The sequence below is a fragment of the Nanorana parkeri genome, unplaced genomic scaffold (assembly GCF_000935625.1).
Source record: "Nanorana parkeri isolate BGI_ZX_2015 unplaced genomic scaffold, ASM93562v1 scaffold129, whole genome shotgun sequence".
In the NCBI taxonomy this organism is placed as follows: Eukaryota; Metazoa; Chordata; class Amphibia; order Anura; family Dicroglossidae; genus Nanorana; species Nanorana parkeri.
The window spans coordinates 1,704,982-1,732,879 of NW_017306397.1; the positions used below are offsets into that span (position 1 = coordinate 1,704,982).

At 41.5% G+C, this 27,898-nt stretch overlaps 1 protein-coding gene across 1 annotated transcript in view; it reads right to left on the reverse strand.

The window, feature by feature from the left end:
- SKIL (SKI like proto-oncogene) overlaps window positions 1–26,707 on the reverse strand; it is a 41,345-nt gene extending 14,638 nt beyond the window's left edge. Inside the window, exons 1-2 of the mRNA XM_018553771.1 lie at window positions 25,592–26,707; window positions 5,261–5,355 (exon numbers count right to left, since the gene is read on the reverse strand). Coding sequence (XP_018409273.1) covers window positions 5,261–5,355; window positions 25,592–26,641 — 1,145 coding nt within the window. The 5' untranslated portion in view covers window positions 26,642–26,707. The remainder of the gene's footprint in view (window positions 1–5,260; window positions 5,356–25,591) is intronic.
- Window positions 26,708–27,898: the final 1,191 nt, after the last annotated feature.

The window sequence follows — 27,898 nt, forward strand, 5'->3', positions numbered from 1 at the left end:
AACTAAAACCAAATTCTGCCAATAGGTCTTATTTGCCATCAGCTTTCTTATCCCAGAAATGGCAGTATTTTTGTGAATTTGTTGCAGCCATTCCGTAAAACTGTCGCTAATAGGAACTACCTGCATTTGTCACGTGTCAGCAATAGCATTAGAACTGTAGCAATGCTTTTAGAAATTTGAAGCAGGATTTTCTAAGACAGCCATAATGCCAGAAAAGTGTCACAAATGCTATGCTATTACAATAATTTGTGTCGCGCTGTACACATTTTAATAATTTTTTAAATCATATTATTTCAATGTTGCGGCTATCACGCATTTGGCGCGGGTTTTATTTATATTTTATTGCAAATGCTATGCTGATTTGCCCTCAATCGGTTGATGTCCTAAAGGACAAAGGGTTACTTAGCAAAGTGATTGTTCACGGACCTAAGGTGAAGCTGTGCTCCCTTTCAAAACCCATTCATGTGCAAGCAAAATTTAAAAACACATTTTTCTTGCAAATGATTGAAGGGAACACAGCACACATGGGAATAAGGCATGCAACATATGTATACTTTGTTTAGTTATGCACTGCATTCAAAATAAATATTTCTGTTGACCTTTAGGTGCATACGAGGAAAAAAATTGTAAATGTTTGCTATGAAATTAGTTTTTTTTTTTTTTTTTTTTATTAAATAAGTCACCCTTTCACCCTGTAACCGCCAAAACAAATCAGTAGCCAGCAGCATGCATTAAACAGTGCATTTTGTGAGCACTGCTTCAGCCTGCAGAGGGGGATGAGGCTTTGACATTGATGGTTATTCAGCCTCCCTGCTGTTTGACAAGCTTCCACCGTGATGAGGCAGCTATTACAAAGCAGAGATGAGAACCTTAGTGACAACGGTTAATGTTTTCACGGGTGGGGTGTTATACTACAGCTTTACAACACAATCAAAAGCTGGACTGTAGAATTGTGTTTGAAAAAAAATATGTTTGAACATTTCAATGATTTTTTAATAGTTAAAGTGGTCAAAATCGATGATCGTTTTTAAACGCAGTTACATACAAAATTTAGAAGCAGAAGGATGGACGACGCTTCTCGGACGGACAAAATTCTAACAGTGAATGTGATTTTCGTTTGGGAAATTCCATTCATTCCAAAATCCAAAGATAAAACCAAACGAGTAGATTTTTGAACAAATGTTCCTAAGAAAAATCTCATCAGAACGTTCCATAATCCCTTCAGAGACTTGACAATTGGCGTTTGAAATTCAGTTTGATTTAACATTGGCTTTTGGAATTACTGGAGTGTCACAAATGAAAACGATATTCACTAATAGAATGTCGTAAATTCTTGAAAAATTTTCCAACCTGCTCCTTCGAATTATGTCATTACTGCAGTCGAATTTGATCGATTTGGCGCCATCAATTATTAGAAAGTCGAATGAACGTTCCAAAATCTATTGCGTTTGTTAGAAATTTGTTCCGTGTATAACCTGCTTCAGGCTACATTCACACGGGGCAGCTGGGGATTCCTGCGCCATGAACCTACAGATTCTTGCAGCAGGAATCCCAGGTGAGTCCATACATATGCGGCTGCTGGACCCACTGAAGTTATTGGCAAGCTAACAGAGGCCGCATGTGATCATACATGGTACCTGCGGTTCCAATTTTCTTTGTTTTAAATCAGCTCAGTTTATACCACCACACGTAGTACCTTTTTTTTCCCAGCGCAGTGCGGTGTGACGTGGTGCAACACAGTGCATCTTGCTGGGGTGTTAGAAGTTAATGAAATGTCACTCATGACATTTCAATAAAGTTCTAAAACATCAGGGCATCAGCAATGTACCTAGCAGCGCACACCAGCGACTGTGCATTCAAGCAAGTGAACGGGGCCCAACTGATTAGTATGTCATATTTTGTATCTTTATCATACTCCCTGATGCACCTCTTTCTTTACCTAAAATGTATCATATATGGAATGTGTCAGAAAAAAGAAAAACCATTTTCGAAAATCGATTTTAAAATATCGGCAAAACATTTGTGCCCACGTTCACAGAAGCACAGCAGACAGGCGGATGTAGAATGTCAATGGCAGCTGTCTCCCAAACCTGACAGGCATTTTCCAGGAACAAACATTGTGTCTAAAACATACAATACCACTTGAAAAATGCAGCTGCATGTTGTTAAGATACAGGGAAACTGTCATTTTCTTCCCCAGACATCTCCAAATAAAAAAAAACATGTTTCTTAATTGTGTTATGTGCAAAAAGAGAGGAGCGCATTCGTATGTCGTTTAAACATGTAATCATATTTAAATCTCATTCAGTCCATCATAGTTACAAGACAACATTTCTTTCAACGTATTTCTATCACTTCAGGTGGTCAGATGTGGAAGCTCTCGCATCATCTTTTAGCAAGGGAAACAAAGGGGGGGTGAGAGAGAGAGAGCGCAAATAAAAGTGCAAGAGACAGGACAACATTGAGGAGGGAGAGAGAGAGAGAGAGAGAGAGAAAGAGGAGAGAGAGAGAGGAGAGAAGAGAGAGAAGAAAGACAGTTCACACCACGTTGCAGTGGTGTGTGCTTAAGAGAAGTACGGCATGCAGTAATTTTTTTTTTAAAGGAGAACTATGGGGTTAGGGCTTTTCCCCATAGTTCTCCTAAGGGTAACAGGAGGACACAAACAAGCGTCCTCCCGTCACCCAAAGCTCAGTATACCGCGAGCTACAGGCTCGCATTATACTGAGACGCCGCAGCTGAAATGGATCCCGACAATTATGTCTGGGTCCACCCAGCTGCGTGAGTGACAGGGGCCTATCTAGAGGCAGAGCCAGCTGTACCCGCCCCCTCCCCTGTCCATTCCACGCTGGAGGATCGGACAGGGGAGGGGAGAATCCAGTCACTCCCCTGTAATGGCTCGTACACCAGCAGCCGTGCGGTTGAGCGCGGCTGCTGGTGTGAAAAGGCCCTAAAAGTACTGAAGTAATAAAACAGTCAGCATCACAGTCAGGCCACTGGTATTTCTAAAACTAGAAGTCAACAGTAGTGGCCTCATTATTTGGTACATGTTCTGACGACTGGTAGATCAAAACACTGCCTGTATGTGTGCTCAGTGCTGAGATGAATGCAGCAAGCAGATGAAAACACGGCAGGAGTTAGGCTAACTCGTGCTTTAATCAGCAGCCACATCTCAGCTGTCATCCTCATCTCACTTGACAGGGAATGGTTCAATCCAGTGGCAGAACTGCAGTGATCAGCGGAGGTCCACGAGGCTGGAGGAGGACCAAACTGCCACAAAAGACGATCTGGGAGCACGACAGTATAGCTGCCATACTGGGACCCATCAGGCAAACCAAACACTACTGGTTTTCACACATCAGAGAGCTCTACTAATCCTAACAACCAGAAATGTGTCAATGCAATTATTTACATATATAAAATTACTCTATTTCTAAATACAAGGACTCGTATCATGTACCACAATTATAAGTATGCCGCTCTAGGAAAGAAAAAGAAATCACATGTGAAGCCTCTAAAACATGTCATGCTCCCAATTCAGTAAAGGTTTAATAAGGCATACCATGCACAAAACCGAGATTGAGACAGTGATGGACTAGCAACTTCTCTATCAGTTTTGACAGGTATTGCTCATTTTCCCCTAATGCATTTTAATGCATGATCTAAATATATGACAATGTGCGCGTAGAGGAGAGATTAAATTATAGCAAGCACAGCAGTTACAAAATGAGAGGTGTTATCCCACATATCAATGTATTAGCAAAGCTCAGACACTTGACACGTACAATTTTAACAGTGTGCTGTTTAACTACGGGAGTTTAATATTTGGAGAAACAAATGCAGACTTGCTGACCCCCATGAAACAAAGAGCATAGTAACAAACATGATTAACATACTCCCCAGGCAAATTATGTAAATACGCCAGTCTTGATCCAGAGAATGGCCTTCTAGGTAATGCCATTTACCTACGGCTTCCCACAAGCACAAAACATTTTGTGCATAAATGTCGGTGTTCCCCGTAAATGCAATATCGCTGTGGGTAGCCTGCAGAGTGTAGGTCTACAGTAAAATACAGCAAGACATTAGGGTTGCAGGGAACATGTGCTTTACTCAAACATTAAAAAAAAAAAAAGACTCACAAATGTATTTTTATACTCTAAGCTGCCTTGGATTTGTCATACCCTGCTAAAACCAATTATAGCTAAATAGAAAAAAAAAAAAAAAAGACTTCTAGAAGCAGAATAAGAATGGCTGGAAAAAAATTATATTTTGGCATGCAATGTGCCTTCCTACTATTGAAAGCTAAACAGTCATCCTATTGAAAACAATTTATTTAGGAATGTATTTTTTTAAACAGAGCTGTCGCCGTCTGAGCACATTATAGCCACTGGATGGAGCTGAAGAGCATAGACATTTCTATGGCCCTCCGCGCCATCTAGTGGCTATAATGCACTGCCAATCTCAGACTTAATCCTTTGCAGAGTGGACAGATCTGCGAACGTATTAAAAGATACACCCAATAGTGTTTAGCAGATACAGGTCAGCTACATCACCTACAATTGTTATTCACCTTGGTTTTCCTTCTTAGGAGTGAGAACTGTGATGCACCCAAAACAGAACACAATGCAGCTTAAATGCAGAACCCAAGTCTTAAATCCAATACATTGGGTACAGCAGGAAGGGTTACAAGACAGTGGCAAGAAATCTGTCACAAGGGATACATAGGATGCCTTGCTAGTTGGCCAGATTGATTGGCTGCCAATTCTGAACCTCTGCCTCCAATATTGTAGCTAGAGCCAGCAATGCAACTCGCATTTTTAGAGTTCAGAAATGGCAGTTTGACATATTTCTGTCGAGCCAGATCTTCTTTATCCCACCTTTCTTTGTTAACAGGAGAGACAACGCCCAAAGGTAGCATATCCTATGACAAGGTGCCTAGAGCTCTGAAAGGCTTCCTAGCAGCCGAGGTGAGACTACCTGGAGTAATACCAGTACGGCTTGTCAGGCCAATGGGCTGTTTGCTGATGTTCCTAGCTTAAGAAAAGGTTATGCGTTTTGGGAACTTGGGAGGCAAGCGAAGGCTAAAAAAAAAAAAAAAACAAACCTGGATCTTTCATAAGCTACTTCTACCCAACCTCAGACAAAGATTAGTTCATAAATACCAAACATGGGCAATGTGTAAGAGCAAGGTATGCAATAAACAAGCACAGGAGCCAAACTTCTTGCATTTAGAATATATAAAGGATTTGGTGTTTTTTTTACCTGGGATGCAGCACATGTGGTCGGCTGCTGCCATCATCTTCCTGTTTGATTAATGGGTACCAAGCAGGCAACTCCAGGGTCTGTATATGCTCCGTCTGAAAATGAACACAAGAAACAACTGAATGATCTCTAAATGATAAAAAAAAAACTGGCAGACACAAAACAAAATAATTTAGTGGTTTTACTTTGAATCAAAAAGAACGAAAAACTCGTGAAATTCAACCGCTGGAGAGGATTTTAAAGACAGGCAAGTCTAAAGGCGGCCTTTTTTAGCCAACCGAATAGGAGTCTACTTACTAGCCAATGAAAACAATGTGGAAGAAGAAAACAGTTCAAATGTCTAGTCTCATAAAATTGTATTGTAAGGTATTTATGACAGTTCATATTGATGCAAATATTTATACTGTTTTCATTTTGAATTTTATATGTACATAGTGGCAGCCATATTTAGTCCTGAAATATAAAGGCTTTGTTTCCTGCTTTGAAATGCTACACAAAGCTTGTGATTTACTTATCCTTCTTACAATGCAAGACTATATTAGGGAAACAATAATGGTTTCAGATACATTTCATTTTTTTTTAATGTATTATAATTTTAAAAGATGTTTTCTAACTGTTTATTATTCAAATACACGATTTGTTTTAGAAATGAACAATGTACACAAGGGGCACACATGATAAATGGATTCAGAGACCATTATGGGTCATTTAGGGAGAGCACAGCAAAAGCTGTAAGCCCCTAAAGCTGGCCATACACTTTACAACCATCGCAAGATTTTCATCTTGCGACGGTTGTAAGCCAATTAAAAACTTGTACGATCTGCCCATCTTGGACAGGCAGATCGTACTTGCGATCATCGCAAGTCCACCCCGCTGAGGGGAGGGCTTCTGATGACTGCAATGCTGAGCGGGCAGTGTGCGAGGCATTTGTCTTACGAGCACGCCACAAACCCGACGAAAATCTTACGATTATGCTGCTCGTAAGACAAAAGACGTGCGACCGTACAGTAGAAACGGTCGCACGCCTTCCATACACCTGCCGATTATCGTACGATCGCGGGATTTCCTGCGATTATTGTACGATAATCGGCAGGTGTATGGCCACCTTAAGATTCCGACTATTTGAAACTGGAGACCACTGAACACAGAAAGAGGGATAGGGATTAAATCACTGCTCTCTCTTATTAAGGCTTGTGTGTAAATTTCATCTTGAGCTACTGAGCTCTGTAAACATGTCTTTTTTTATATATACAAAACTAAGTAGGTAAGGGTATCCTAGAAAACATGGCGAGTTAGAGCACTGCCTGCTGGACTGACATAAAAACACAAAATGTTCATATGAAATATTTCATATCTACCCAACTGACTACACAGAACTAAAAATCAGAAAGTACAAATAAAGCTATGAATACAATAGGCACCGTAACCAAAAACCAAGATGAAAGCACAGGGATTCAAGTTCTAGGTCCAACCTCCTGGAGCAGATTAGAAAATAAAAGTAAGTAGTTCATGGTCTCATGTGTTTTCATATGTAGCCGCATGAAAATGCTGATCATGCCACACATGCCAAATATCCCTGCACAAGCCAAAGTCAGAGCAATCATTTAGGGCCATCATTCATGGTCAACTCTAAACTGATGACCTGTAAAGGCTTTTCAAGCAGTGTGTATGGACAATTTTGTGTACCAAAGTTTTTTTGCCATGTCACGACTGCACATAACTGTGCAGTGCAACATGTTTGATATCTATTTATTCAACATAACCTCATCTTTAACTAAAATTCATTTGAATGCTTTTTTTTTTACAACAGTTGTACTAACATTGTGTGACAAAAAATGCAACTGTTTTGTTTTTTCTCCAAGTTCTCTGCTTTCAGAAAATATTTGGGGGGGGGGGTTGTAAGCAATTTTCAGACATAAAATTTGCATTTTAACTTGCGTGTGCAATGTATACAGTGTGCATAAAAAGCCATAGAAGTGAAAGGGTTCAAGTTTTGAGTACAGCGAGTGAGTGAAGGCAGAATGTTACTCTCACCTCCATATCCCTAGGCCACTGGTTCAATAATTCACTGGCTCAAAAAGCTCTACAATGGTTACTTCCACCTCCAGTTTCCCTGCAGCCTGCTGACTATACAATAGACTGTGCACCAGAAGACTCCCATAGGGAAATCAGTCTGGGTTGCAATATGCTGCCATCGCTGATCCACTTCTGAAATTGCTCATTATCTGGCAGCCAGGTTGATAGACTGGTTTTAATGACTTTAACACCTGCTGTTGCATGCTTGTTTCAAATGTATAATTCAAAAATATTCAGAGGGTTTTTACCTACTAAAGAGCAACGAGGAGAGAGGGGACTGTATACACAAAAAAAAAACTTGTGTACCACTTTAAGAAGGCTGCACACAACTCTAAACATGTTGTGAGTGGGTCTGTCCCCAAGACAAAGTGAGTTTCCTCTTATTAACATATGATTCAGGGCTAGTTCACACCAAGCGCGTTCCAGGAGCAGAGCAGTTACACACCGGATAAAAACGGTGTCCAATGTATTCCAATGGTATTTTGGGCTCTAGTTCTTTTTTGCAAAAACGTCAAAAAACGCGGCAAAACACACTGCACTGCGTGTGCAGAAACTCATGCAGATCTGGTCTGCATTTGGTGTGAACAAGCCCTCAAGAAGCCAAGCTTCTCAAACTTTTTAGCTGAAGCTTATGCCCAGATAAAAACCAAAAAAACAAAACTACCCTTGCAGTGTGGCTACTCTGCACTGCAAGGGTTAACTGCCCACTTTTGTCTAGGGGTATGGTGTAAAGCACTTTTACCTACCTGATCCCCACACCTACCGGTTCCAAGACCGCCGCCCGCAGCCTCTTCCCCCTGACGTTATCTTGTCTTATCCAGGGCCCACATCCCTGCATTAAACATGAGGATGCCGTGGGACAGCCCACAAGCCATAGTGGAAGGGAGAGGGGTGATCACCAGGGAGCAGGAAACAGGTAAGTGAAAGACCCTTAACACAGCCTCCCTAGACAATAAAAAGCAGTTAACCCTTGCAGTCCATGGTGAAAAGCTAGACCCCTAAATTTCTATTCTCATCAGCGCCATGTAGGGGTGCTAGTGCCACGTGAAAGGCATCCACCCGGCATATGACTATTGGAAAAGAGCAGAACTCTAGGTACAAATGATATTAACCTTTGAAGTGGGGCTACGCCCTCACTGCAAGTGTCAAGTGCTCAATTTTACCTAGGATCAAAAGTAAAAAGTTATACTCACCAGATCCTCCAAGCCAGCCGGCTTAGACTGGCCCCTGGAGCCTCTCTCCCCCTCTGCTGCAGGTGTAAGGTCCCTGAGTCATCATGTCCTATACACAGTGTATACGACGTACCATCGCTGCAGTGGAGGAGAAGACAGGCAGGACCCTTCAACTCTTATAGTGCAGGGGTAGCATTTTTATTCATAGTAAAAAAGTCTGCAATTGCTCTTCCATTATTTCTTTCATGGTAGATTAATATCCCCGACATCCCTTTACTTCCTCTACATAAAACTGTTATAATTCTTTGTGACATGGTGCTTAGCAGTGCTGTAATGGCAGGTCAGGGACTGTATAAGGCAGGAACCCCAGGCATAGTGCTAAGAATAATATAATAAGGGATAAATACACTCTCACAAGAAATGTATCTTTTTTATGATTTTATGGGATAGCTATGTACAAGATCAGCTTAATGTAAATAATTGTATCAATATGAAATGTTAAAAAAATATATATATTGCTTGAAAAACATCCTCCCCACGTGATGCAGATGACCCAAGCTGGGAGTTTACACAGCCCAGCACCAGCACCATGTTTCTATTTTTCATTGCTGCCAGCAAGCTTTGATATCCGTATTTGGGAGACGGGAGAATAATGGCCTGGCCAAGCATAACCGCTGAGCTAAAGACAGAGAGGCTGTCTATTATCTATTGCATCTACCAATGCTTGTGCCTCATTTCAAACCTTTCTGGGAGTGCTGAAGGAAAAAAAAAAAAAAATTGTACCCAAGTGGTCCAGGGAGTCTCTGTTTTTAACCTGGGTCATCAATAGCATGTGCTTATATTCAGATATCTGCCACAGGGGGAGGCAGAATCCAGACAGTGCACATAAAGATGAAATAAATACACTTTTATTTATGGTGAATGATGTCACTGGGGAGGGAGGGGATCAATGCACTGCACACTACACGTGAAGTAGGAGGGGCAGATGTAGAGGAGGAGGGAGAGGATCAAGGGCTACACAGCAGCGTGTCTGGAAGGCTGGCACAGAGGACGGGGACTTGCAGGTAAGGAGAGAGCTGCGTGCACAGAGCTGCTGCGCATGGACATATATTCGTGGACGCGCAGCAGCGCTCAAGAATTACTGTCAGTCACAGTGACAAAGATCAATGGGGAGGATCCCGGCAGCATTGTCGGGATCTCTCCTCATTGCGGCGCTTAGCCCCGCCCACCATCTTAAAGAAGGGTTTACAGGCTTAGGGTGCATTTTGGCTAATAGGAGTAAATTACACATTATTTAGCCTAAGGAATGCAATAATAAAGAAAAGCTAGAGCCACATAGTTCTCCTTTAGGAAACGATTCAAAATGAATTATAGCATTATAATGCATGTAAAATTCATTAAGGTTACACATGTGTTAAACACAGCGCAATAGTCTAAATGGATCCTTAATCTGTGCCTTGGATCTGTAACTACCACAGTTGTTCTTGCTGAGCAAAATACTCAAAATATGACAAGCTAGGGTTCCTTTTATTTCCACTTTTCCAGCTAAATTGGGAGAACAATGCCTTTCTTGCCCTGTAACTGCAGAAAATTAGCTTTGCAGGCAATGGAAGGTAGGGATGATAGTATCCGTATGATTACAACCCTAGGACACAGAGGGGGAACTCAGGAATAACCAGCCACATATTTAAGCCAAGGGGAAGTGGTGTTCCCTGTAAACTACATTATCTCAAATATGACATTTTGGCAACCGTTGGGCCCAATCCACAACAGCAAACATGAAAGCCCTAGGCTTCCACTGAATGCATTATTAGTCGTGGAACACAGAACTACCACAATCTAACTGGCTTCCCACTGGCGATGGCCATAGAGAACCTACTTCGGCGTCGCTGTTCCCCATGTTCACTATGCCTGGTCATCAACATCCAGAAATCTCTGTTTGTTTTATAAACCATTTTATGGGAATCAGTATTACATTCTAGGTCAATACGACCTAATTATGGAAATTACCTGCATCAGACATCACCTACACAGTGTGACTTTGTGCCGGAGATGAAGGTAAATGCTGAAGACACATATGGAGGTTTATTGTGCCCATTTTTCTCATCAATGCTTACAATGTGCAGTTCTTAACAGAAGAAAGATATGCTTGTATAAAAAGAGAAAGTCACCAACGTAACACAATGTGACACTAGTTAAATTGCTTCAAAGTCAAAATGACCTTTTCAGGCGCCTCTAGATCTTTCCCTGCCTTCAGTGAGCACAGCAGTCCTATGGGAGGAGAGAAAGGGGGCTGAAACTCTATGGCTCTGAATCACAGGCTTTCAGCTAGTGACAAGGAACATATGCTCACAAAACCAATTCTCTCCCTATACTGTGCTACTGCCATAGTATAGTCAGGATTAGAACATCCTTGTTGAAGTATTCTGGACAATAGCACAAGCAATGTTTGTTAGAATAACTCCTGTATTTAAAATCCTTCTTCCTCTTCTTAAAGTTAAGCAAAAAAATATATACACACACTTAGATGCACAATATAGATAGATAGATAGATAGATAGATAGATAGATAGACAGATATACGCACAAGCTACATGATCAAACGTTTATGGACACCTTAATATAAAAACAGATATGAGCTTGTTGGATATCCCAAACCAAAAAAAGCCATATCCATTAATATGGAGTTGGCCACCCTCCGCAGCTTTAACAACCTCCACTATTCTGGGAAGGGTTTGCACAAAATATTGGAGTTTGTCTGTTGGAATTTGGGACCATTCAGCCAGGAGAGCATTTGTGAGGCCATGTACTGATGACAGACATGAAGGACTAGCTTGCAATCAGTGCTCTTTACAGGCCATTTGAGTTCTTTCAAACCAAAATTCATTACACGAAGTATTTATGAACCCAGCTTTGTACAGAGGAACACACAGTCATGCTGGAAAAGAAGGGGCCTTTCCTAAACTGTTGCAACACATGTTTAAAAGTCCACAGTTGCCTAAAATATATCTTTGTATGCTGGAATATTAACAGTACCGTTTACTTGAAAAAACCCAACCTGTAAGAGGAATGAAACGGGGCAACTCAAAGTTGAGGTCACTGAAGACAGTTCAATGTAAAAAATAAAAAAAATCTTACACAAATGGCAAGACTAAGCACAGCAACAAGACAGTGTTAATTTCGTCGATTACGTTTTCTTTTTTTAGCCATCTGCATGTTTTTTAGTGATGAAAACGAAATCAAAGTAATAGAGAAGTTAATGGAACAAGACAAAACAAAACTTCTGGGAGTAACTATTCCATTTGGACTTCTGGTTCACTGAGCTCGTGCTTTTCCTGTACTAGGGAGACATGAGCAAGTGAATAATAACCTACTGATCTACCCAGCTGGACCCCAGCCAACAAACACTTGCTGCACAAACTGTACAGACATGTCAACATCAGGGAGAAAGAGAAGAGCAGATGTATGGATCCATTTGACATTTGATGCTAATGAGAACAAGACCCTTTCTAAACCATGTGGACCAACAATCGTAAGTCACATCAGGTTAATAGAGGTTTACTCCAGGAATATATCATGAGTTTGGAAAATTTTGAGAATGCATTACACTTTAAATAAAGCCATTAGATTTAGTCAACTAAAATTAGACTAAAGCTAAAACTATTCAGATGACTAAAATACGACAAACTAAAATGGCATTTTAGTCAAAAGACTAACTGAAATTTACTGTCCAAGTTAAAACTAGAACAAGACACAGGGGGGCCTTACTGAATCAAAGTCTCTCAAGGGCAGGAATTTCAAGGAAGACCGGTGTTTCCAGACATGCTATACAAGCTCTTCTGAAGATTCCCAAAGAAATAGGAAATCTTGACTAAAGAAGCAGTAGTCGGCCAAGGAACTTTGGTGCAGCATATGAGGGCCGGTGCACACCAAGGTGGCACCCCACTGTGCGGCAATAGTGCACAATTCCACGCGGTCAGAAGTCAGCCAGGTGTGCACCGATCGCGCTGTGGGTGCCATAATTTTTTAATGGCACCCCAGTTGCGCCTGGCGGTTCGCTTGCACCTTGTGTCTGCGATACACGACACGCGGCTGTGTTCAGAGGCACGGGCGGAATTGCGGCGGGAAACTGATCGATCCGCCTGGTGCGACTGGGGTACCATTGGAAAATAATGGTTTACCTTTGCAATCAGATGTCCAGTGCATCACCAGGTCAGACCTGTTTCCTCAGGTGGTCATCTGGCAGGAAGTGAGGAGAAGCTCTCAAACATATTCTTTTACCGTTATATTACCGTTTTGAATGAGAGTGCTAATTTCTATTTAGTAAGCTATAATTATCATTATTCAGCATACTGGCCATTATGTTCAGCAATAAGAGCTGAAAAAAACACTTATGGCATATACGGCATGTTATAGCTTAGTGAATTAAACCTAACGTGAAGTTCTGCAGAGTGTAGCTTGTTAAACAGCAAATCAGTAAAGTACTGATGTAAGCAAGGGAATTCAACAGGATCTCTTTCTACTGACAGCATAGTCTCCCACAGGCAGGCAAGTGTGAAAATTCTTTCCTAAGCTAGCTACCATGCTGCAAATGAGCAATTAATAATCAACTACAATTTTAAATATAGACCCAACATAATGAATGCTGCTCAGTAATTAGCATGGGAATATAGGTCGCCTACAAGCTGCGGGCAAATGAACTGGAATTGCCAGGTAAGAAACAAACCAGCAGCTCACCTGTAGATCAAAGACAGATAAGAGAATGGGCTGGCACTACAGCGCGGATTTCAACGTAGACTATATATCAAAAGCTACTGCAAGAGAGCAGACATATAATCTAGGTACACGGTGACCTTCAGTAGCAGCATTACACATCTGGTCACACCTAAAGCTTCAACTCTTGGTACATTCAGCTAAGGATTTGCTGAAGAAGCTTTATTTTAAAAGTCCATAATGGGTCTATCTTAAGGTAAACTGCTTCTGCAGACTTTGAGGAATATCTTTCCTGGTTGAAGCATGCCCAGTCAAAGGCTCTTTCTATATAATGGCCACAGCTTGCTCTTCCCATAAATTCTGGAAATCGCTGATAATTATGCAAATGTTCACAAAAGTGTTTTCTACTATGATTAACAAGTTCCCCATTTGTGCATTGTAAATACATAATGATACCTTTACAGCCAGACAGGATCTCCCTGCATTCATTTCTTGATATCTAATGAGAACATGTAAGCATTACAGTTCTATGAATTGTTTTATACCTTTTATATTACATCTGTAGCTCATGTTTTATTAAGGGTTTTCAATCTATGTTATCTTTTTTATTTTGATTGAATGGCAAAAAACCTGGTACAAAGTTACTACTGTATAATCAGAGATAATGGCTTCTGTGGTCATAATGACCTTGGGAAGCCCTGAAGGGTGAAATACGTAGTCTATTGTTATTATACAAGTTATTCTTTCTTATAATACAAGTTATAAAGTCAGGTAGGGGAAAAAACGAATATTCAGGAGCTGCGTATTGTTTCTCCCTGATGGCCAATACATGACCACAGAACACAGCAGTAAAGCAGCAGTCGGTAGGTCTGCATTGTCCATAGTGACCAATCAGAATCCAGAGACAATTATTTTACTGCAGGTTAAAATGTGAAAATAGCAAATTATTATTTTTTCTTGCTGCTGGTTGTTGTTTTGTCTTGTTATAGTTTAAAAGATGATGAATAGATTTATAGTCATCTACAGAATACAATTTCTGCCACAGGAATCCCAGGTATCCCTGTTTACATGCGGCTGTTGTGCGCATTAAAGTAACAGGCACATCTGTAAAGGTGCTCACACACTTATTGATAGGGATGCACAGATACTTTTTGAGTACCAGTGCAGATACTTGGCATTTTCATGAGAACTACCAGGGTTGCAGCGGTTGCAGCTGGGATCTAGCTCTGGCACTCCACCACTGTCCTGAAATCATTAGTCTGTATTGTTTTAGAAAAACTGTCACATGACAATAAAGAAAAATTTATCAGTACTCGTACTTGTAAGTACTCGGCCAGTACCAGTACTCGTAAAACTGGTATCTGTGCATCCCTTTATTTATATTTATAAAAACAAAATCGAACATTAAAACAGAGATGTACAAATCCCAGGAGCTCCGTGTGCTCCTTACAAATGACAGCTGCCTCCTAATTTTTGAATTTTTCTCTAGTGTAGTCTTGGAGCTGAAATGTATCGTTACATGTACCCGTACTTGTACCGAGTACTGTACTTGGTATCTGTGCAACCCTACGTTATTGATTTTCATTTGGAAATCGCCCACGAATGGTCTTTTGAACGATAATCGATCAGTTGATGGGAATTTAATTACTGTACTTCTGGCCGAATTTCCTCGATCGGTAAGCCTGGAAAACTTTTTTAGAATTGTAAAAAAAAAAAAAATCAATGGATTAGTGCCATTTTCGTACGAAAAAAATTGCAGCGAGAACACTGCTCATGCGCAAATGAAAATCTGTTCTGTCGATCAACAAAATTTGGTGAGTTAGTATTGCTAATGAACGATTATCGTAATCGACATTGGTCTGTGCTTGATGGGCTATTTGAGCTAGAATGGAAAGGAGGGTTCTTGGCAGCAACAAAAACTTCCGATCGAAAATCTATAGGTGTATGGCCAGCTTAAGCGGCAGTCGGCGTGTAATCGCAGGGTAGATACGTCCAGTGACAGTCATGTATTGCAAACCACATGTAATTGTACCATGTGCATATTACATGCGGACTGCCGCTTATAGATGCCTGTCACTTACTTCAGTGGGCATAGTGGCTAGTGTTGGGCTCGGGCGTGTTCGCAAGCGCCTCGTGCCGAGCCCGCCAGGAAGCCATCAGCGCGCAGGGCCAATCACAGGCACTGAGACATGTTCCCGGTCCGCAGCTGCAGAGATCGGGAAATGTCTCAGTGCCTGTGATTGGCCCTGGGCGCTGACAGCTTCCTGGCGGGCTCGGCACGAGGCTCTTGTGAACACGCCCGATCACTAATAGTGGCCACATCTGAATGGGGACACCACCTGGGATTCCTGCTGCAGGAAACTGTAGGTTATTGCCACTGAAGTTCCAGATCCCCATCTGTGAACGGAGCCATAGGGCTAGTTCATATCAAGCACGTTCCAGGAGCAGAGCAGTTACATACCGGATCAAAACTGCATCCAATGTATTCCAATGGTATTTTGGGCTCTAGTTCACACCGCAGCGTCCAGTTCCAGAGCATGTAAAAAAAAACTGCAGCAAGCCCTATTTTTCCTGCTCTGGAACGGATGCAAATGCCCTGGAACGCAATGAAGGCCCATTTTTACCAAAAACTGCCCAGAACACATCAAAAACACGGCAAAAAACGCGGTATAACACATTGCACTGCGTGTACAGAAACTCATGCAGATCTGGTCTGCATTTGGTGTGAACAAGCCCTTAAATGTTAACTCTGCGTAGCAAATGTACCCGGTTCAGGAGTAATAATAACCAGGAGAATACTACAACATTCATGTATAGGGTTATCCGTTCCAGATACGGTACTTGCTGGGTATTTATTTAGCTCCTTTGAAGTACAAATCTACCAAATCTGCAAGGCCACTGCTTGCGACTATATGATCTGATATTTCAATCACGATGCAAGCAAGACAGCTTTCAAATGGCACTACCTGTGATGAGCAATGATTAACACTATGTCAGCACTTTGATAGCTGTCCCTTACTATTGACAAAGGCATATAACAATACTCTCAAAACTGTACCATGTCTGTAATATAACCTAAATTTAAAAATATATCTATCTATCTATAGCCAAACCTGCTTCATCAAGAGTAGGTGATGGTTCAAATTCTCTTTTTCTTTTTTTATGGATCCCGGAAACACAACAAGGAGTGAGAGGAGTGCAGAATCAGCCGTTGCCCTGAGCACTGGTCCTGATATCCAGTTTTAAGGTGGCTCCTTTCCATTGCATGGTCCTATGGAGCCACCCTTGTGTGTGCTATTAAGCTGTGTGTGTCCACAAACACACAGCAAGGCAAGTATATCCCCCCTGCTCTCTGCTCCCCACTCCTTCCTTCTCCAAGCTAGATGGACAGCTGTTGTACTGGGCCGGAAGTTCAGGAAAGCGGAGCTGAGAGAGGGAGCCAGCGATTTGGAAAAATAATGAAGGGAATTTATTAAACTGGAGCAGACAAAATCTGCTCCAGTTTAATAAATTCTCAGGCAAGATTGGAAAATGAGACATAGAAGCTGATTGGTTGCAGTGCAAATCTGCTCCAGATTTTGTCTGATCCAGTTTTGATAAATTCTCCTCAATGATTGTAAGTGATTGGGCATAAATGTAAAGAAATATTTTGCTGGGCAATGTTTTGATCCGGATTCATTATTGAGAAAAAAGTTTGAGCATTCAATACTACTTCAAGCTGGACTTAGGAGGGGATGTTTATAGACCTTTATAGAGCTCCCCTGCTCGCTATTGTATTGCTAACAGCCGGCACCCACAGTCATTGTTTGGCTGACAATTTTCGGCCCAGCTCCTTCCATAAAGGTCGACTGAGAAATCAACTTTTGTCGAGCCGGCAGGGCAACCCACTGTTAGAGTTCCATTCAATTCCTGCGATTCAGCTGAAAGTTTAACAGTGCATGACCAAGTTATAGATTGCGGTCAGTGGAACTGATGTCCCCATTGGAAATTCTCTTGTAAACCCAAGGGATGTGTCCAGGGCAGCCTGGGCTCACAGGAAGTGGGTAGAATGACGATAGGCTGGACCGATCTCCCAGGGTGTGGGAGCCAGCACTGAAGCCTGGAAAAGAAGAGTAGCGCTATGGAAACTTTAGAATCTTTTTTTCCTTTCTTTGAATAAAAGTTAAATCCTGATTGATCACTACTAAGTACCAACTACACTTCTGTTGCCATTATTATGCTCCAGGTTTTAAAAATAGAGCCCTTCAAGGCCTGTCCTCACTAGGCGCATTGGGCTACACTGGGCAGACATACAAAGATTGTGTTTCTTCCTGGAGATCCGACTCTCAACTTTACCTATATGTTTATATGCAACTTGTTAGTCGATCCGATCCATAACCCAATAAGCACATATCACAGCGGAAATTATGACTAAGTTATCCAAAAATTTGATACAATAAGGAAGAGCCTGTATCCTCCAACTACAGTGGACTATATTCTTATTGGAGTCCGCTAAGAGGGGGTGAATAGCATATAGGTCCTGACTGACATTCAACAACTTAGAGACCATCAAAAAGAAAAGAAACCCCTGAAAACCATTATACCACGGTGAATAATAAATTAAACTTATTAAAATCCCACGGAGAAGGGGTTAATAGCACCAAGGACTAATCTACACTAACTATCCAAAGGGTGCTGAAAAAGAAACTTCATGTAATTAATTCCTTCCATTGTGAAATATCAAACTACTAAATACAGTCTCACAACCACAGGTGATATTCCACATACTGAGATTGTCAGTGGTGTTAACTGGATACGGTCAACAAACCACAAATGGACTTATCCTCTACTTCATAATATGTGATGGTCCCCAAAACGTGTGAAATGTACGAGAGCATTTTATTTGATCAAATTATCTATTAGAAGATGAAAAACTAAATGTCATGCTTCAATATTTTTAATTTAAGTGAGTGAAATAACGGCTATGCTTAATAAATAATTTCTATTTAATAAATAATAATTTTTGCAACTGAATTGCCTGTCCGGATCCTATGTTAACTGCTTTGACTAGCTGCCTCTCAGCAAGTCTATTTCTTTAGTATATGGGCTACACTGGGCAGCCTTGCCTAGCACAGTCCCAACACATGGACAAGACAAACTGCCTTACGTCCTAAAAATTGTGGGACATGCAATACGTTTTTCACTACAGTGCATCGCTTCGGACTACCCATCATCAATACGCACCCTGGCGAATAAATATAAGCGAAATATAATTTGTGACATTCCAATAGAGTTAAAAAAAATGATCAAAAGTAAACCATGTGATGCTCTGTAATCAGCACTCTATGCTCCACAGCGCACACCAGCGACCGTGTTACAACGCGGCTGCTGGTGTGAATGAGCCCATACAGTGGTACCTAGGTTCACGAACGCTGCTGCAAAATTCGGTTCGTGTACAGGAAGTTCGGCAAAATTTTGCTCTCCGTTCGCAAACTCCGCATCGGGTGACGAAAACAACAGCAGCCATCTTCCCTGCTCTGACACATGGCCGTGGCTTCCTCTAGTAGAGTACACGGTCTGATTGAAGTTCGATTCGGTTCGCGACCAGAATCGTGGAACGAATTAAGTTTGTGAAACCGAGGTACCACTGTATTTGTATTGGTGTAAGTGACCACAAAAGCAGCCATTTCACCAATTACTTGTTCTCTTATTGCAAAAAATATGGACAAAATCACTGGCATGCGAGGCAGGGCCGGAGTCACTACTAGGCACACTTAGCCAATTGGTGGCAGAACAGTCAGCTTTTCCGTGTGTAGTTCATTTTTTTCCCCTTAGTATCAGTAGAAATCCATTAATCTTATATCAGCATATTTATACACTGACAATATTCTAACTCAGGGATGGACAAATCCCAGGAGCCAAGTAGCCCATGCACCTTAAAATTTACAGCTGGCACCTAACTTTTCAGGTTTTCTTTTTTTTTTTCTGTAGCCATTGTCAATGAAGCTGAAAAAAAAATCCTTCCAGCTCCTGAATTCTGTATTCATTTGTCACCCATGTTCTAATGAACTGTACTGTGTAACAGAGGTGATCCTAGCTGAGGCTGATGTTTTAAACACCAAAAGCTGGATTGCTTACAGGTTCCAATGATGGCAATAATGCCCCGATTTGAGGATTTCAACAGCTGCTCATTTTAGAACATGCAACTTTAAATGGAAATTCCCTGTGGTTAAATGTAAGCATTGAACATTGTGTTGTGCTGCAGAATACAAAGTACATAGACATGTTATTTCCTGTAAGCCAGCTTCCACCTTGCATCATAAACAGCAGACATTGCTATGGATACAGTCATAGACGGCACTGCTGGACAGAAGGTAGTGTGCAGACAGACACTAGGGGTTACTAATCCGCTATGTCTGATCTAGAGCATCACATACATTATGAAACACATAGAGTATAGTCTCCACCATCAGAACACACAATGAGTACTGGGACGGCCAGACATGTAATTAGGTGATTCACACATACTTTGTTGTCTTTTCCATTCTAAATTTGTTGGTCCCTAAACCCAGGGCTATTAGCCAATGCATCACTACTGATAGAACAGGAGCGACGTTTCTCACAGAGCTAAATATAGGAGAATTTCTATCAGGAGCTCACTACTGGACTGTGCTTCCAATGTGATTGTTTTTACTTTGCAATATCTTAGTGTGCTATGAGGGATGCCAAGTCATATATCATGTATTCCACATACATGCCTCCCTGAGAGAGTACAGCTGGCACATATAAATGCTGTGGGTGGCGGGCTGCGACAAGCAATGGAAACAGAATGCAGGTCCGTGCCAGGCAATGCCTTGACAAAACACTAAAAAAGGACCAAATTTGCTAACTAAATCCAAAAGGCAAAGTTCACATAATGCTCATAGGGTAAGACAGACGCCCCCAGGCTTGTTTTAGGGATAAACAACAGTGATAAGCCAGGAAAAAAATCCAACCTGCAATTAATACTCCCCTGAGAAAGCTTGGACAGGGTATGTCTACCTTGGATGTATGACAACAACAGCCATTTCCTCATCCAGCTGCACACAGACATGGACACATTTGTTGGTACCGCTAGAGCTCATATTCCTTCCAAAAAGTGATTAAAATAAAAGCAACTGTCTCATGTATACCTGCATGCCTTTGTTATATCATAGAGAGGGGGAAGGCAAACTATCCCTCCAGCAGCTGTGGAACTACAAATCCCATTAGGGTTTGCAAGACTAACAGCCACAGGCATGACTCCCAGAGGCATGATAGGATTTGTAATTTTTTGTCAGCTAGAGGGCCGGAGTTTGCCTACGCTGGTGATAGAGTGAAGAAAAGCAAGTGAAAATAGATAAATCGTGTCTTCTACAACGAGATTCTAAAATGGCCTACACAGATTTTTAGGGGCCCTAGAAGATTATAAATAAATTGGACCAAAGTGATATTTCAAACTGTTTTCTGTAATTCTTCAAATCTTTTCAGCCTATTTAAATGGAAAAAAAGTCTCTCTGCTGTTATCATCGTGCGTACACCACACTGAACATAGACCAGAGAAAGCAAAAGGAGAGAGTTGTCGAAGATCAGAAAGAAAATTATAGACCAGCATGTCAAAAGGTAAAGGCTATCTCCAAGCAGCATGATGTTCCTGTGACTACAGTTGCAAATGTAATACCAAGGTTTAGGGTCCATTAGAGTGTAGCCATCCTCTTTAGACATGGGCGCAAGTGGAAAACTCGACCTCAAATTTAACAAAAGGATAGTGCAAATGTTAGACAAAGAGTCAAGGAAAACTGTCAAAGAGAGACAAGCTGAACTCAAAGGTCAAGGTACATCAGGGTCTGATTTCACCATCCATCACCTTTTGACCCGACAGTGGGTTCAAAGGAAGACTCCATTGTTGAAAGAAAAATATAAAAAAGCCAGACTGGAATTTGCCACAATGCTTATTGACAAGCCACCATGGTCAGTGTCCTATGGACAGCTGGGACAAAACTGGTGCTTTTTTGGCAAGTCACATCAGCCCTGTGTTCACAGACTAGATCATGAAACTTTCAAAGAAAACTGTATCTACTGTAAAACATGGAAGAGGCTCGGTTATGTTTTAGGGCCACTTTGCTGCATCTGGCATAGGGTGCCCTCAATCGATACAGCACTCAATGAAATCTCTAAACTACCAGGCAATGCTAGAAGGAAACATACTGCCCAGTGTCCAAAATCTCTGAACCAGTCACAGGTCATTGGTCCTCCAAGAGCATAATGACCAAAAGCTAAAAGCACCCAAGAATGACTATATGACCACTGAAGTGGCCTTTTTTTTGATCCCTGATCTGAATCCTAATGGACATATAATGAAAGAGCTGAGACATGCAGTCAGGAGCAGTCACCCTGCAAACCTGAGACAGCTGGACTAGGTTACTGAAGGAGGAAGGGCCAAAACTACCTGTTGGCAGGTGCAGAAGTCGCGTTAAGAGCTACAGAAATGACTTGTTTGCAACAATTGCATGTAAAAGATTGTTCAACAATTGATATGAGCATCAAAGAGAGCGGAAGCATCCAGAGTAAAAGAGGTAAATAAATACCGCACATGTGTGGAGATTGTATACAACATTACTGCATGTGGTGGGACATTGTTTTATCATTGATTAAGGGAAACCCGCACAGGCGTGGTGCAGAGTGGCAGTACCCTGTGCATGCATGGGGATGGTCAGATTCAGGTGGCTCTTATTTATGTACATGCAGCTTCAGCATCCTTTGGAGCCACCACTATGAAGGAATCTTATGTTAAGCCAAAACCCTGGCGCCATCTTAATGAAGTCCAACTGCAGAATTTATGTTCAATGTATATTATTTTGCAATCAAATTTTATTTCAATGCTTTACCACTAACGCTGACCACCTAAGCTATCCAACCTACTATATCATTACTTTGACATTCAATCTGTATGAAGGACTGAAACTAAGGTGGAAACCTAAACTCCATTTTACTTCCTGTAGTCTTCTTTTATAATGACAGACAGACAGACGATAGATCATATAAAATACACATATATCTATGTTTCCTGACTATGTCACCTTTGTGTTTCAGATATATTCAATTTCAAGAACATGCTACCCATCTAAATATTTACACTTTTATTATTCTTCTTGGTTAACAGAACTACATTGTGAGTGTATGTCTACAAATATTGCCTGCGCTTAACAAATAAATCTCTGACAAGCTTCCATCTAAATGGAGCACGTTGGATAGCTATATCCATCATGATTAGTAATGAAACCTTTCGAGGTTAACTAACATAATACAGACATTGATCTGGTCTGTTCAGATGACAAGCAGAACATTGTCAACAAACAGGTTAAAAGGGATGTCTCACATGTGTGAAATACATTGGAGAGCGTGTATACATCTAGTAAAGGCCAATAAGTGGGCAATTTCAGCAAATTTACACAATCATGAAAAATGCATCTAACAAAACAGAAAAATATGTACAGTTGCAAGCTCTAAAATAACACCGTTTGAAAAAGCAGACAAGCAAATATTACGTTTTCTATATCATGGGAAAATGCAGCCATGGGGTGTCCACAGATGGGAACAAATATGGCTGCAAATATAAAAGTATTAACCGTGAACCATAGTTTTTATTTTTTGCACTTCATGTCATTCTCACAATCCTTTTGGGATTTTAGGAGTTCATTAACAGACAAAAAAATATGATTAAAGTTCACAAAGCAAAATGTACACTGCATGGCCCTGAACAGCTGAAGCAGGACAACCTTAAAATGGATGTTTACTACAGATTTCCGACCCTCCACATGACTGATGTGTGAGGGCAGTGGCTGTTAGCCAGGGTGGAATATTTCAGACAACGGTCTATAGTTCCCCATGAAGAAAGGAGTGTGAGAGGTATTGGTTTCACAGACATACACGTTTATAGGACCCAAACATACATCTCCATTGTGCCTCTTGGGCAACTAAATGATTTTTCAGTGGTCTGCCATCTTTAATATGCAGGCAGATTTCATTTTCCCAAAGTACATACTAAAAAGCTAATATAGGAAGCCTCTAAATCCTGAGAGCATGCTATACGTAGGGCCTTGACTTCAGGCACAGATTGGCACATTGCTTTGCTGACTCCAGAACTACTTCCTGGTATCCCATTCAATTACCAATTTTAGGAGCATTAGTGAAAGGTGGCAAGAGGATGCTTAAAGTGGATCCTCAGCCAACGGACCTAGCGTGTGTCATCGGGGGGCCGGTTGACTAAACCAAGAAGAGACCGCTGGTTTCCAATGACATCCGAGAAGATGGTGGCAGGAGACCCGGCACGTGGCATTGGGGAGGCTGATTACAGCAGGACAACTCAGGATTCGCTGGGCAGGCGAATATGTGAATACAGAATAAATAGGAAAAACAGAGCGATACATCAAATGCACAGAGGGGAACACAGTAAAGATAAGCTCCTCTAACATTAGTCAAGTCACATGTCCGGTCCGTACAAGTAGTGTGCACATGGAACCAATGAAACTCTCACCAAAACCAGGAAGATTGACAAACCTGCTACCAGGAACCATGGTGACTGCTTTCATAGTGTTGTTAGTTTAGTCGCCCTTAGCAACCAACATGTTTACAACATTTGAAGATTACTGGACTGCTCCGTTAATTATTACAGGTATTTCTATAGCGGCGACAATTTACACAGCACTTTACATAGTTGCACAGTCACATTAGTCCCTACCCTCAAGGAGCTTACAATTTAAGGTCCCTAGCTCACATACATACACAGAAAGCCAACTTAGAGGGAAGCCAATTAACCTACCAGCATGTCTTTGGAGTGTGGGAGGAAACCTGAGTACCCGGAGGAAACCCACGCAAGCACAGAGAGAACATGCAAACTCCAACAAAGCCAGGATTTGAACCGGGGACCCCCAGGGTTGCAAGGCAGAAGTGCTAACCACTACGCTGCCCGTTAATGCTTTCAAACTCTACTTGGTGTGCCAAGGAGCCCCTCCGATCCTAGGCAGACACCACAGAGGCTCACCTGCCAACCCTTTGTCCAATAATGACACCACAGTAATAATTAAACTACAAAATTCAGGAATTAATCAATCAAAAGCCTGAGGCCACATTTTTAGCCAGGAAAATACACAACTATTGATATAAATGTATAGATATAGAAATGAATTTGAGTTTAACAGGCTAGTTTACAGAAACTCTTTACATGCAAAGCCAGCCTGCCATTTTGTTTCTACTCGACTACATGTATATTTAAATCCAAACACAAAAATTTTATATACTGCAGATTACCAGTCCTCATGTATTGGCTGCATTAGTCTCCTTTTTTAAGGCTTTTTACCTCATTTATTTTATCTGCTGATCTTTCCAGTAACACAGTTCCTGTCCTAGTGTAACAGTCACACAGCGTACTAGATCTATGGAGGAGCAGCCTTATCACCTGACACTGCTTTCCTGATTGAACTACAAACACCTCCCCTTCTCCTCATCAGCATTACATAGGGGAGGTGTGTGTTATAGTTAACAGAAAATAGCTTGCAGAGCTGATACTATTGTTTGAGATTTTAGTTCGGTACTCAAGAAGTTACAAGGACACTGGATTTCTGGTAGAATCAACAGATATGTTTCTGCAATTGTAGAAAATGTACCTGGCCAGAAAAGAAAACTAAGGCAGCCACCACATCTAATGACTGATAATCTGCAAAATCTTTGGTTTAGGTATACTGGTTAGGGTTATCATTAGATAACCATCATCTAAAAAAACTGCTTTTTTTAGCAGCATCAAAGAAAATAAAGTCTGTGGGGTATACACAGTTCTAGTCTTTTCATGCAACCCGCGAGCTGAACTAAAAAAATAGAACCGATTCTCCATCAACGCTTATGAGCGTCAGACCAATCCCACGCTGTTTGCATTTTATTCTGACAGAGGCCGTTGGTCGCTGTCAGAATACCCGAACAGAGCTAGCAGTAGACGGGCTGCCAGCTACGATCGGCTCCTTCGATCATCTGATTGAGGGATGGCGGCGAAAGGGTGCCAACAGCGGCACCCACTGTAGCCATCTGTCAGGAACCGTTCAAAAGTCGAACCACGTGTACCCGACTTTAGTTCTGCAGCACACTGATCTCAGGGCTTCACTTTTATTATTGTAGTCCACAACGTACACATTTATGTGAGAGATGTATGGGAATGATTCTCATGGGCTCATTAGGAGTTGCAGGACTTGTGGAAGACTCCATCAACCATTTGACATCCAAGCCATCATTTAGTGGAAATAAGCATAATAATGTAACATACATTGAGCTTGCTGCGTAATATTCTTTACCAAGAGAATCAAAACAAGAGCAAATTGACTTACTTTGGGTTGGATTCTCCTGGGTTGGCTCTTCATTCTGAATTTCTCCTTCATTTCCTCTAGAAGACCTTTCATTGTTTTGCCTTCGGGACTGTTCAGATATTTTGGGCTCAAATGAAGATAACAATGCCACTTGGCCGAATCAAAGCCCCAATGGCAGGTCCTCTTATCCGGCGATCGGTGAGAGTGCATGACAAAAGTCTGCGTTGAAAACATCCCATAGCACTCTAAACACTGAATGCACAGGGCGTCTGGTTGGGTGTACAGTTGAGGTGCAAACAAACCCTGGCACTTTCCTAAACAATCATGTTCAACTTCAAAGGCACTACCTGTTTCCTTTAACTGAGCCAAAGAGTTTTTTGCAGGCAGCAAGCTGCCATTTTGTGGGAAGGTATGCGGCCGCAGAAGAGCATTGCATAGTCTCTGAGCGTCTGTCAAAGTGATCAGTCCACAGGACGGAGCATTGAAAGGAAGGATTCCCAAAACCTTTAAGATGTGAAGCTGGTCTGATGTACAACGCGAGCAGTATATGTACATTTCATCGCACACAATATTAATCTGCTGGAGTGAGAAATCCCGCAGTACAGAGTTCAAGACTTGGGGCAGGCACAGTCTCTTTTCACCTCCCACCATGAAACATGAAATCGATTCTCCCTCCAGTTCTGTCTGAGTAAGCTCTGTTGAACTGTCTGATGGAATAAGAAGAGGACCAGGGTGAATTTGTGGCGACGGGAGAGGCAAGAACACTGTTGGCGACATGTTTTCTTGGGAAAAACGGGCAGAGAAGGCTGCGGGTCCACCCAGCGAACTCCGGCTGCTTAGATTGAACTGTGCCAACGTGTGCTTGAGTTCAGGGTTCAGCTCCGAAGACCCACTAAGGGATACACTACTCGACTTAACAATGTTCTCTTTGTTCTCCTCTACAGCTGTCTCTTTATAGTCATCCACTTCCATCTTGATTGCTATAACATTATTTGCAACATTAGGAACATCGAAATTGACTTCGCTTTCTTTAGCCAGTTTCTTTAAAGGCGGGCTTCCGTCTTCCTCCATATTTGCACTTTGTCCGAATATCAAAATTCAAATTTGTAAGCCTGTTTATTTTTACGCATCGAAAGTTACCATTATATCAAAATGAAATGTCATTACCAAATGCTAGTGAGCTATAAAGAACACGTATGCTACATAACTGATTCATATATACACGTATTTAATCCTTTTCTTCACTTACAAAAAAAAAAACAATTGCATATATTTAAGGGTCTTCCAAAAATGTCAATGTCATTCTAAAAAAAAGACTTGAGCTACCTTCAACCAGCTGAGAGTGCAATGTGCAAGAGATGTCGAAAGATGTCCAAGTGATGTACTATTTGCTTTGCTCCCACCCATGAATAATGGCTTTTTTTTTAATCTATGTTACAAAATTGCATCCATGTGGCAACAGTAAAATGAAAAAAGAAAAAAAAAATCAAGCGGGCTGATAAAAAACGAAGATCGAAGGGTGACAGGGTTTTTGAGCGACGAGTTATGTAGGAAGCCGTTAAAGTGAGTTATATCTAATCATATATCCAGGAACGATCAGCCTTCTGCCTCTGCTGGTGTGTTATTTCAATAAGCCATCTCCTCATCTAGAAAAGAAGAAAAAGCATAGATGTTCTTTAAACACGGTCAAGGTCAAATTCTTATAAAATGTACATAGGCTTGTTACATTTTCTCAAACGATTACATTCCAAATAATAAGAAAAAAAATCTCTTTGGACCCGACACCCTGCAATATAGGTTAGGGCTTAGAATGGATGAAAACGGGGGCTTGGAACAGAAGGTCATGACGATTATCCTTTGTGCTAGCTTCTTTTTTTCATACGATCTCAGGCATATCAATCGGTATGCCAAGCCTCGCTTGCTCTAATCTAAGAGCCATGCTCCAGATCGCTGTAGGTGCTGCAAGCCGTATTTCAAACACACAATAAAGACCCGTTTAATGACAAATGGCGAAACGTGACTGCAAGCTTAAACACATGAAAAATACTTGGCTCCAACTAAAAAGGGGGGTGGGGGGGGGGGGGAAAGAAAAGGAAGAGAAATCTCCCCGAAGACTGTCATGTGATAATCCTTATGTAGTCAGCTTACAGTTCACTGCAGTCCAGCAGGAGGCTGATAACTCAGCTCGAGATGCTGATGGCAGGACCCCGGGAAGGAGCTTCCCCCATCCTTGCTTGACTGTGCAACTGTAAACATCGCCCTGTGCTTATGCTAGCTCACAAGGCGTTTAACCCTTCCGCCGCCAGTGTCTGCCTTGCTTCTTAACAA